An 11,748-nucleotide genomic window follows, 5' to 3' on the forward strand; every position below is an offset into this window, starting at 1 on the left:
TTCGAAGTAACCAATCACAGCCTCTCTTACAGACCTGATGACCAAACCAAGAACAATCTCGATTCTGCGCAAGTACGGAGCACCCATTGATGACGTCACATTTGAAGTACCCAATCACGGCCTTTCTTACAGACCTGATGACCAAACCAAGAACAATCTCGATTCTGCGCAAGTACGGAGCACCCATTGGCGGCGTCACATTCGAAGTAACCAATCACGGCCTTTCTTACAGACCTGATGACCAAAGCCAAGAACAATCTCGATTCTGCGCAAGTACGGAGCAGCCATTGCTGACGTCACATTCGAAGTAACCAATCACGGCCTCTCTTACAGACCTGATGACCAAAGCCAAGAACAAGTGTGAAACGGCCCTGAGGAACATGAAGAATCACTGTTACCTGACGATCGGTTGGACAGGGGTGGGACTGATCGTCTGCTTCTATTTTGAATCGATGGATACCTGCGCAGCCGTAAGCTGTAAGTAGATTAGGAAAAAAAAACGTAAACCTTCATTTATTCATAAATTTCTCCTCTGGTTTTCTCTTTCCCGGACTTGTTTAAATGTTTAAGTTAATTTAACTTAATGTACTTATGAGTTGTATTTATGACAAATTGAGTTGTCTTTGTGTACTTTTGACTCTTATGTACCAATTATGTTATTTATTTACTTATTTATCTATTTATTTCAACTTTATTACAACAAATTTATGTACAACTTGTTTTAAGTTCTTTAATTCATTTGATGTTTCCAGGCAGACCTTTTCATATGGACTCGGATTTACTTTATATGATTTCTGTGCCTATGTTTATGTTCATGTTTCATGGGTCAAATGGGGATCCTGTCTGTCTAAACCACATGATGTTTTGGCAGGTGTGCCTCAGGGTGGACTGCTATCCCCACTGCTCTTTGTCATTTGTATTAACTCGTTGGACACCTGTTTACCGTCATCTGCGTTACCGGTCAAGTATGCTGACGATTTAACTAACTCTGAATTCTTAATGGGGTCGCTTCCCGGTCAGACACAGAGGGCACTTGACGCCATCACTGAGTGGTCTGTGCCATTCTCACTGGCAACAAATGGGGGTAAGACTAAGGACATGATTGTCAGCGCGAGGAGGAAGGAGAATGTGCCCGTTCCCCCACACCCTACCGTAGATGGTAAGCAGATCGAAAGGGTTGTCACGTTCAAGCTTCTTGGTGTACAGATCTCTGCGGACCTTACATGGGACGCCCATGTTCAGTACATGCTATCTAAGACGCGACCCAGAATCTACTATCTCGCTGCCGCCAGGAAAGCTGGACTTCCCTCGGACGTACTCACTCAGATATATCTGTCTTTCATCCGCCCGATCTTGGAATACGCTAGTCCTGTATGGGGAGGACTGCCCATTCGTCTGACTCACATTCTCGAAGGAGTACAAAAGCGCTGCTGCAGAATCATGGGCATCCCTACGAACTCCTTACCTACCTTGGCGTCCAGGCGTGACCGGGCAACACTACGTGTCTTCCGGAGTATCCTAGATGATAAGGATAACCCACTGAACTGTTTTATATCCTGTCCATTGCATAGTGGCTATGACCTCCGACGAGTTAGACATGTCATGACTTCACATAGCCGTACTAAGAGACATGAACAGTCATTCTTCCCCAGAGCCATTAAGCTGTACAACATGAGCTAAGCGTTGAGAACTGATATACATTGTACTTGCTGTTTATATTTGTTCGCTTTTTAGCTGTTTTTATATATGTACAACAATGTCCGTTTTTAATATAATAATGTACTGTTTTAATCGTGTTCCTGAGAGCCCAGTGTTTTTACTGCATTTTGATGTAAATGTCAACGTATTTCATGGCACAAATTTATTTGTACAGGCAAGTTGACTGCAATAAAACTGAAACTGAAACTAAAAATGTTTATGTTCTGGTGTCTTATAAGCTTATATGGGCTGGGCGACAAAAGTCGCAAGACATGCATGTAAATTAAAATTCATTCATTCATCCATCCATTCATCCATCCATCCATCCATCCATCCATTCATTCAGTAGTCTAGTACACTGTTGCGGGTTAGTTTTGTCCGTATGGGACACACTTGTTTTGGAAGCTTTACAAATGATAATTCATTGTAGACACGTTATTATTGTCTAGCATGTACAGATTACGAAATATAACAAAACGGAAGTTCCACTGCAGCACAACGGAAAGCCGCCAGGGGCCCCAAAATTCACGCATTTCCAATTTTTGTAACAAGCTATCCACGTACGAAATATCATTAAGATCCATCCACCCGTGGTTTCACTGACAGACAGACACACACACACGCGCACACACACACACACACACACACACACACACACACACACACACACACACACACACACACACACACACACACACACACACACACACACACACACACACACACACACACACACACACACACACACACACACACACACATACACACACACACAAACACACAGAAACGCGGTCTGAAAATATAAGGTAGTAAGAGAGAAAGAAACAGAGAAAGAGGGAGGGAGAGAGGGATAGTTTTTTAACGTTTGTCCGTTTTGTCATTTTTAGCAAGCATGTGCTCCGACGAGAAAGCTGTTGACAAGGGTTTCGGCAAGAGTTACGACAGTTCCGGCGGCTCAGTCAAAGAACTGGACAAGCATTTCGACGCCAAGATGGAATACCAGGTGCAGTTTGCTCATGTTTCGCTAGGAGGCGTTACCGGATCATGTTTCCGTCCGCGCTATTTTTACCCTATTGAGTCTATTGACTCTGACGCGTTGTTTAGACAACGCCGCCTGAATACGCTATCGAATGTCAAGCACAATGAATATGGTGAATGCGTCTGTTGAATGGTGAACGCAGCCCGGCTAGCTCAGTCGGTAGAGCATGGGACTCTTAATCCCAGGGTCGTGGGTTCGAGCCCCACGTTGGGCGAAGTATATTTTTCGAAATTCTCTCAAAAGATTGTCTCTCTCAAATTACTCTGGGGGTTATCCGGTTGCTGACTTTTGTTGGTAAAATATGGTAAAAAAAAGGAACGGTTTTTTTTTTACCATTTCTTGTTTTTCTTCCTCCTCACAGATAATTTCTCGGCCGAAGAATCTGGACCTGAAGACGGCAGAAGACGTCGGGTTGGCGATAGACCAGGAGTTCCGGCAGAGGATGGCCGTCTTCCGCTTCTTCTCAGCCGTCATTAACAAAATCTTCGCCTTTCTTTTAGTCTTGACGCTCCTCTCGTGAGTCTGCAATTTTTCTCGCGAGAATTGTTTTACAACTCGGTAATAGTCAGTATCGTCGATCGGTGAATAGTTTCATTTGTTTGTTTAAAGAGAGTGAGGGGCCCCGTCTTCCAATAATTATGCTCGTCAGTTTATTATAAACGTCTCAAAAAAACACAACCAGCAGCGTGGCGCAGCGGAAGCGTGCTGGGCCCATAACCCAGAGGTCGGTGGATCGAAACCACCCGCTGCTATTTTAAACATTTTTTAACTTTCTTTTTCCAGAAAAAGATTCCGTCTTTTTATATTGTCTGACGTTAATTTTTTATTGAGTGTAAGGATTTTATCGAAGAGAAGTGTTGCGCAGATATTTTATCGATCTAGGTAAATGACGGTATAAATTTGTTTAAAACAACGTATCTTAATTTACGAACAAGATTCAACAAATAGTTCTTGTGCACACATTTTAGTAACATCACAGTGCGCATTCCAGCTTAAATTCTTCTTTCTACCCGGCCCCAGGGCGCACACGTACCAGCGGAAGTTCTGCACGAAGTTTGACTTCGACAACCTGTACATCACCGGGTACTTCCGGCGGATAGACGCGCGCAGGAGACGGGCGGTGAGTCATTAGCCACGCCCCCTGTTCTATTTCGAACACCTGCTCTATTTCGAACACCTGCTCTATTTCGAACACCAGCTCTATTTCGAACACCTGCTCTATTTCGAACACCTGCTCTATTTCGAACACCTGCTCTATTTCGAACACCTGCTCTATTTCGAACACCTGCTCTACTTCGAACACCTGCTCTATTTCGAACACCTGCTCTATTTCGAACACCTGCTCTATTTCGAACACCTGCTCTACTTCGAACACCTGCTATATTTCGAACACCTGCTCTATTTCGAACACCTGCTCTATTTCGAACACCTGCTCTATGTCGAACACCTGCTCTATTTCGAACACCTGCTCTATTTCGAACACCTGCTCTATTTCGAACACCAGCTCTATTTCGAACACCTGCTATATTCCGAACACCTGCTATATTTCGAACACCTGCTATATTTCGAACACCTGCTCTATTTCGAACATACACTTGCCTTGGTGGAATAGATGGAATACGAATAGAACGGGTGGAACAAATAGAACCGAATGGAACAGGTAGAAAAAATAGAACACGGAACAGAACAAGTGGATCGACGTGTTCGACTAGAAATGGCCAGTTAAGACCAAGTTGGTTCGCTCGTTTAGCTGTAACGTTACATTCAAGTTGTTTTAAGTCTAAGTGTAGAGAAGACAACATTTTGAGCCGACAAGGCTGTGTTATATCTTCGGGGATTATTGTATTACTAGTATATTAACATAAGAATTACATGAAGAGAGCACAAAACTGTACAGGAATATAGTAGATAAACACTTGCGACAAACTAATTTTCTAGCTGTAGTAGTGGTGGACTTGTACCTATCGGCCACAGTACATATCTTTACAGTGAGTCAGATAAGTATGCCTGGAAAACAATAACCGCATGCCAATCACCAAGTTGGCTAAATAGAAGATCTTTTCGGGTGGGCAACTATAGACATGATAGCCCGGCTAGCTCAGTCGGTAGAGCATGGGACTCTTAATCCCAGGGTCGTGGGTTCGAGCCCCACGTTGGGCGAATAACTTTTTTGAGCTACTTATTTATCCACGTGACACATGTTGATGATTTTGAGCCGTTTTGATAAAAAAAACTTCTAAAAAACGTTACAACCAGCAGCGTGGCGCAGCGGAAGCGTGCTGGGCCCATAACCCAGAGGTCGGTGGATCGAAACCACCCGCTGCTAAATGATTTTTTTTCACTTTATTTTTTTTTTTTAGTTCAGCTGTACAAAAGAGAGCCAGGGTTGCCCAACTAGTGACAAGACTACTAGTATTTTGAAGGACTAACCCTGGAGACAAGGACAAGATGCTACATAAGATAAAGACAGGACAAGATTAAATACTTTTTTCTTCATCTATGAAACTGACAATGTTTTGCCACATGCGCTTAATTGTTTACAAACAAAACGAATCAAGTAGTTCTTGATAAATTTTCATAATATTTTTGAAGTGAGTCGCGTTCTTGAAAATATATCATTGAAGTTTGACAAAAATTAAGCACAATACTTGAGGCGAAGCGCGATGCTTGTTTTTTTTCGATAACTTGTAAATTTAAATAAAAGGCGCAAAAACAGGTTTCATCTTTTGTAACTTTCTTTTTTTCTTTCTTCTTTCACCAGGGGAAGAGGACGCTACTGCCTCTGAAGAAAGCGGAGGAAAATGAAATCATTTACCCCACAAAGATGAAGCTGATGAGCCATGAAAAAGCAAAATTGGTAAAAAAAAAACCGATCAAATATTTCCGGAATTTATAACAAAAATTGGACTGTCTCTAACTCAAAAAGAATTTAACCCACCAGAATTTTCGTAAATTTTCGTAAAAGTCGTCATCAGCTTTCTGACCCAAGTGTTGTACAAGTGTCCTGAATTGTACAACACAACTACATTGTTGACAAAATTAGCCAATGGCCCAATATCGCCTACTGCGAGCATGGCAGCCCGGCTAGCTCAGTCGGTAGAGCATGGGACTCTTAATCCCAGGGTCGTGGGTTCGAGCCCCACGTTGGGCGAAAATATTTTTTTTTTTCATTTTACTGTATATTTTCAGAACTAGTATTTATATATAACGAAGCTCTTTAACATTTGCATTTTTTATTATTTTTTATTTTCATAGATAAAGTAAAACGAGGTTACTGATACAAGTCTAAAATGTTATTCTGTACATGTGATTGCGCAATAGTTGGGCAATCACAGATGTTGACCACGGTTGTTGATGTAGGTTTTTTTTCCTCCTCAACAGACGAAGGGCCTTATCCTGGTTTTCGGGCAGGTTGTGTTCGCTCTGGTGGTTTTCTTCCTGGACTATCTACTGTTCGAAAGTCTTGACATCATTCGCCGCCACAGTCTGGTTACCACCACCATGAAAGGTAGGCTTTAGACATCGCTCAACTGCGCCCTCTAGCGAAAGTGATAAGAAGCACAGGCTGTTGCACGTCTTTTCCGTCGCAAATGGCGTAAAGCTATTCTTACAGCTGGTGTGTTACGCCGAACTTCAGAAGGTCGGTTATACCGGCTTTATCGATACAGATACACTTTATTAAGTAAGGAAATTGTAAAATGTACAGATTGTTGTATCATGTATATACAATGTATATGTGTATAGTATATACATTTTGCATTTTCCGTATGTATACATACGCAATACTAGCCTGGAGTCCAGCCTTGTTAGCTTTTAATTGGTGACAGCTTATTGCAAATCCATGCCTGGGGGCTATTAATATAAAGGCCACAGCAAGTAAATTCTATGGATGACATCCTCTTCAGACTCCAAATCTAATGCGAGCGGGCCAAAAAAAAACAAGGCGGGCCGAAAAAAAACAAGGTTCCTACAGTTTAAAATTTTGACTCAATCATTGTACAAATGGTTTTTATTCAGTGGGAACATCACATATACACAGCCAACATCACATATCACTGCATCAAAGTGAGAAACAAAACATTGAATCAGAGCCTTGTCTTGTCTCCTCTCTTCATAGTTATCTGCCATCCACCTTCCGGCATGGCAACAGACATCTTTGCCCATTTTCGGCATGTTGACCACTGTCAGAAGGCAACAGAATTTCTTGTTTTTTGTTTTTTTTACAAAATCAGGCGAAACTTCATGCGCGCGCTGATGTCATCCATAGAAATTACTTGCTGTGGCCTAATTGCACAAACATGATAACAAACTAAACAGTAGTGGTCAGCAACAGGGGCGGGGTAGCGGACTAAAGCTAACAAGGCTGGACTCCAGGCTAACGCAATACCTTTTGCTAGTAAAGCACGGTGTATACACATCCACATCAAATGACAGAGTTTTCCCGTATTTCTCTATTCCATGTGTGTTTTTTCGTGTATGTAGGGCATCACCAGCTGAGTGTTAAGGTCCTCGGTAGCGGCGCCATCGCGAAGATCATGAAGACCATGTTCAGATCCATGCACAACCAGGCACACACGCTCCACCATGTCAGCACCAACAAACGTAGGGTTTAGTCATGTACTTTGTATCAGTATCGCTAAGAGAGAGAGAGAGGGGGAGACAGGGAGACAGAGAGAGACAGATACTAGAGATAGACAGACAGGGAGACAGAGAGACAGATCGATAGAGAGACAGAGAGACAGAGAGAGACTCGGAGACGGAGACAGAGACAAATACTAGAGGTAGACAGACAGGGAGACAGAGAGAGAGAGACGGAGAGAGAGACGGAGACAGACAGATACTAGAGATATAGACAGGCAGGGAGACAGATCGATAGAGAGACAGAGAGAGAGAGAGAGACGGAGACAGAGACAGATACCAGAGATAGACAGACAGGGAGACAGCCTGAGAGACAGATCGATAGAGAGACAGAGAGACGGAGACAGAGACAGATACTAGAGATAGACAGGGAGACAGAGAGAGAGAGACGGAGACAGATACTAGAGATATAGACAGGCAGGGAGACAGATCGATAGAGAGACAGAGAGAGAGACAGAGAGAAACAGAGAGAGAGAGTCAGGAATACAGTGAGAGAGACAGAGAGAGGGAGACAGAGAAAGGGAGAGAGAATGTATTATAACTGAGTACTCAGCATTTCTATGCGTAGGATATCTAAAATGTCAACTTGAAATATCGATGCAATGTTTGAAAACGTTATAAGGCATTGGATTTTTTGTATAAACACTTAGTATCTTATCGAGACAGTATTTTATATACATATGTACCTTGAATTTGAAGACTAGATTATTCGCCAAACCATACTTTGTGTCATTTGTTCAACCTTCAAAACCACGTAGATTTCATAATGAAATCAACTTTTTAGGCCAAACTTTTTTTTATCCGCACGCTCGCATCAGTTTTGGGGTTCCCATAGGATATCATCCATATAATCAAATCAGCATGGTCTTAAATTAAATTAAAATCACTGATTTACTTTTTTTCCCCCAGCCTGTCTGCCGCAGCCGACCCAGCTGGACCCGTGGTACCTGTGGATCGTGCTCGGGAGTTACGTCGCGCAGATCGGGCTGTACTACATAGAGGCGTACGCGCTCCGGCTACGCAGGGTGATAGCCAGCTTCTTCTACAGAAGGGTAGGTTTGAGCCACCACCAGGCCTTTCTGTGGGAATAGATTGTACGTTACCCTGGAATCCAGAACTCGTTTTCCGGGCCGCAAGAGCCCTTCGCCCGCTGGTGTAAATTACCGCTACAGGGGAGTCTAGCCCGGGGGGAGTTTGGCTGGCCCTCAACATCCGATTCGACAAACCCCTCGGGCTCAACTCCTCCGCAGCGCTAATTTAGGCAGGCGGGCAAAGGGCTCTCGGCTGCCGAAGGAAAACGGCTAACGGCCCGATACTAGTTTTGGCATCCAGGGTAATTGTACGTAGTCTCTATACCAGACTATTAAACTACGCTTTCTACAGAATATTTGCCAGGGGAGTTTGGCCGCCTTGTAGGTTTTACGTACTGGAAAGAAACTACCTCCACGTGGCCGGGCCTTGGCCAATTTTACCCTCTTTTTTTTTTAATTCTACGATCCGTATTCCCGTAGAAAGGCCTGGTGGAGGCTAGGAAATACGGATCGTATAGCCCGATTTTAAACCTCCTTGGTTTACACAAGCTCTCGGCAATGACCCCCACCCCAAGGGGGCGGCAACCTTTATAATACTAGGGCGACGGCCGCCAGGAGCGCGGTTTACTTGGTCAGACTACGGAAAAAGGGGAATAAAATTGGCCAGGCGAGTCAGCCCGCTAAATTTAAGGTTGGTTCTTTCCCTCCTGTGCGGCACAGTCAAACCCCAAAGGCGGCCAAACTCCCCTGGCAAATATTCTCCTATACATCGTATATAGCCAGCGTAGTTAGTAGAGACTTGGTAGGTTAAAGCATACTGTATGTCCTTGGCTCAGGATATTGTAGTTTTCTTTTTACACAACCGATATAGACTCTCATCTGCTTACATTTCATACTAGTATCCTATGACTTACCAATCAGATGAAATTTGGGTAATAAAGTTCAGTTTTTTTGCACATTGATTGATGATTTTGTTGTTTAATTTGTTTCTCTTGTTTAAACTGTTAATTTATGGACACAGACAACTTCTAAGACCGAATTCCTACCGCTTCCTTGATCGACGAAGATTGTTTTGCTGAGTTCAAAACAGTACTAGACTAGTGTTGTCTGACGTTATTCTTGCTATTATTTATCAAGATACTCGGGATTAATTGTTAGATGTGTGTACAGCAGCGTGGCGCAGCGGAAGCGTGCTGGGCCCATAACCCAGAGGTCGGTGGATCGAAACCACCCGCTGCTAACTTTTTCTTTTAATTTTTAAAACTATTTCTAGCTACTTTTTTTAATTTTAAAAGTTTCAGTGTTATTTTTTTTTAATTTGATTACTGCAACATAGAAGCGATGATATCCATACTGGAAAAATACTGGAACTTAAAGAAGTAACACAAAAATTCACAGGTAACAAGAAGAGAGTTTTCCTGTCTGCTAGATATTTTTCATTTATAGTTTTAGTGTTATTTTTCTCACTCTGATCACGGATACATACTATGGATGATATCCATACTCGTGGCAAAAATACTGGAAACTCAAGAAAAAACGTAAAAATTCATAGGTAACTAGAAAGGCCAATATTTGCTTTGGAGCAAATACAGCGATGGGTTCACCACATTTTACGACATGGCAGGGAAAGAATGAGAAACACAAGGGAAAACAATGATTTACATTGATATAACTATAATATGAAGTAACATACAACTAAAACAACAGTTGGATAGCTATTCCCTACTTTATTGGTTAGGATTTTTAATTGCATAATGCAAACTGTTGATTTTCAAAAATAAAAAAAAGTTCATGCCCCGCATTCCAATGCTGGAGCAGAAAAGCTTGAAATACCTACCAAAACACTTGAATAAAGACATACTGTCAGTATGGAAATGCTCTGTGCAGGTGTTAATCAAGTTAAATCCCAACAGCCAATCAGCAAGAAGTATAGAGGAAAGCTGCATGCCTATTGGTTGATGCCCTGCATTCCATTGTGATGACTCATGCCCAGACGTGGTAAACAAGGCACACTAACACAGTAATACATTTGCTATAACACAGCCAAAAAACTCAAATAAAACCATTCTAAAAGCCTGTATCACAAAAATTTAAAAAACGCCTAGGGGTATTTGCCCACTGTACCTCCATACCAAATTTCAGGACCTTGGGCCCTAAAATGAAGAAGCTGAATCCATTTAAAAAATGGCAGGAGAAGAAGAAGAAGGAGAAGGAGAAGAAACATCAGAAAAAGCAATATGGGTTCACCACCACTTCGTGGTGTGGTGAACCCATAATTACGCTTTAAAGTTTATTGTATTGAAGTTTAGTAGTGCAAGGACATTATACGTACTTGAGTAGTGTATTAGTAAAGATCGATTTAAACCTGACTGTCTGGCTATACGAATGCTACCAAATACAAGCGCTAGATACAATAATTTCGTATTAACTAGAAAGGCCAATATTTGCTTTGGAGCAAATATAGCGATGGGTTCACCACATTTTACGACATGGCAGGGAAAGAATGAGAAACACAAGGGAAAACAATGATTTACATTGATATAACTATAATATGAAGTAACATACAACTAAAACAACAGTTGGATAGCTATTCCCTACTTTATTGGTTAGGATTTTTAATTGCATAATGCAAACTGTTGATTTAAAAAAAAAACGTTCATGCCCCGCATTCCAATGCTGGAGCAGAAAAGCTTGAAATACCTACCAAAACACTTGAATAAAGACATACTGTCAGTATGGAAATGCTCTGTGCAGGTGTTAATCAAGTTAAATCCCAACAGCCAATCAGCAAGAAATGCTCTGTGCAGGTGGAAATGCTCTGTGCAGGTGTAATAATCAAGTTAAATCCCAACAGCCAATCAGCAAGAAGTATAGAGGAAAGCTGCATGCCTATTGGTTGATGCCCTGCATTCCATTGTGATGACTCATGCCCAGACGTGGTACACAGCACAGTAATACATTTGCTATAACACAGCCAAAAAACTCAAATAAAACCATTCTAAAAGCCTGTATCACAAAAATTTAAAAAACGCCTAGGGGTATTTGCCCACTGTACCTCCATACCAAATTTCAGGACCTTGGGCCCTAAAATGAAGAAGCTGAATCCATTTAAAAAATGGCAGGAGAAGAAGAAGAAGGAGAAGGAGAAGAAACATCAGAAAAAGCAATATGGTTTTCACCACACCACTTCGTGGTGTGGTGAACCCATAATTAGGTCAACAGCATGTAGGGCCTAAATTCTTACTGATTTGTCAGGACTTTTGACAGATCAATATCTTAAAAGTATATGTAATATTTACAAAATAAAGACATTATTCTAAGCTGTTATTATTAGGCTAACAG

General features: G+C 41.9%; 1 protein-coding gene, 6 non-coding genes and 1 pseudogene across 7 annotated transcripts in view; all 8 read left to right on the forward strand.

The window, feature by feature from the left end:
* Window positions 1–6,256, forward strand: part of LOC109485557 — a 17,321-nt pseudogene extending 11,065 nt beyond the window's left edge.
* Trnak-cuu lies at window positions 2,879–2,951 on the forward strand. Its single transcript has one exon. It is a non-coding gene; the product is annotated as a tRNA-Lys (tRNA).
* Window positions 3,418–3,489, forward strand: Trnam-cau. Its single transcript has one exon. It is a non-coding gene; the product is annotated as a tRNA-Met (tRNA).
* Window positions 4,825–4,897, forward strand: Trnak-cuu. The gene has a single exon. It is a non-coding gene; the product is annotated as a tRNA-Lys (tRNA).
* On the forward strand, window positions 4,992–5,063 carry Trnam-cau. Its single transcript has one exon. It is a non-coding gene; the product is annotated as a tRNA-Met (tRNA).
* Window positions 5,816–5,888, forward strand: Trnak-cuu. The gene has a single exon. It is a non-coding gene; the product is annotated as a tRNA-Lys (tRNA).
* Window positions 6,257–7,207: 951 nt separating the features above from the next.
* The window catches only part of LOC109485591 (DC-STAMP domain-containing protein 1-like), a 10,927-nt gene continuing 6,386 nt past the window's right edge, over window positions 7,208–11,748 (forward strand). The window contains exons 1-2 of the mRNA XM_019789273.1: window positions 7,208–7,339; window positions 8,285–8,427. Coding sequence (XP_019644832.1) covers window positions 7,273–7,339; window positions 8,285–8,427 — 210 coding nt within the window. The 5' untranslated portion in view covers window positions 7,208–7,272. The remainder of the gene's footprint in view (window positions 7,340–8,284; window positions 8,428–11,748) is intronic.
* On the forward strand, window positions 9,575–9,646 carry Trnam-cau. Its single transcript has one exon. It is a non-coding gene; the product is annotated as a tRNA-Met (tRNA).

The sequence above is a fragment of the Branchiostoma belcheri genome, unplaced genomic scaffold (genome assembly GCF_001625305.1).
Source record: "Branchiostoma belcheri isolate BF01 breed outbred unplaced genomic scaffold, Haploidv18h27 scaffold77, whole genome shotgun sequence".
Taxonomy (NCBI): domain Eukaryota; kingdom Metazoa; phylum Chordata; class Leptocardii; order Amphioxiformes; family Branchiostomatidae; genus Branchiostoma; species Branchiostoma belcheri.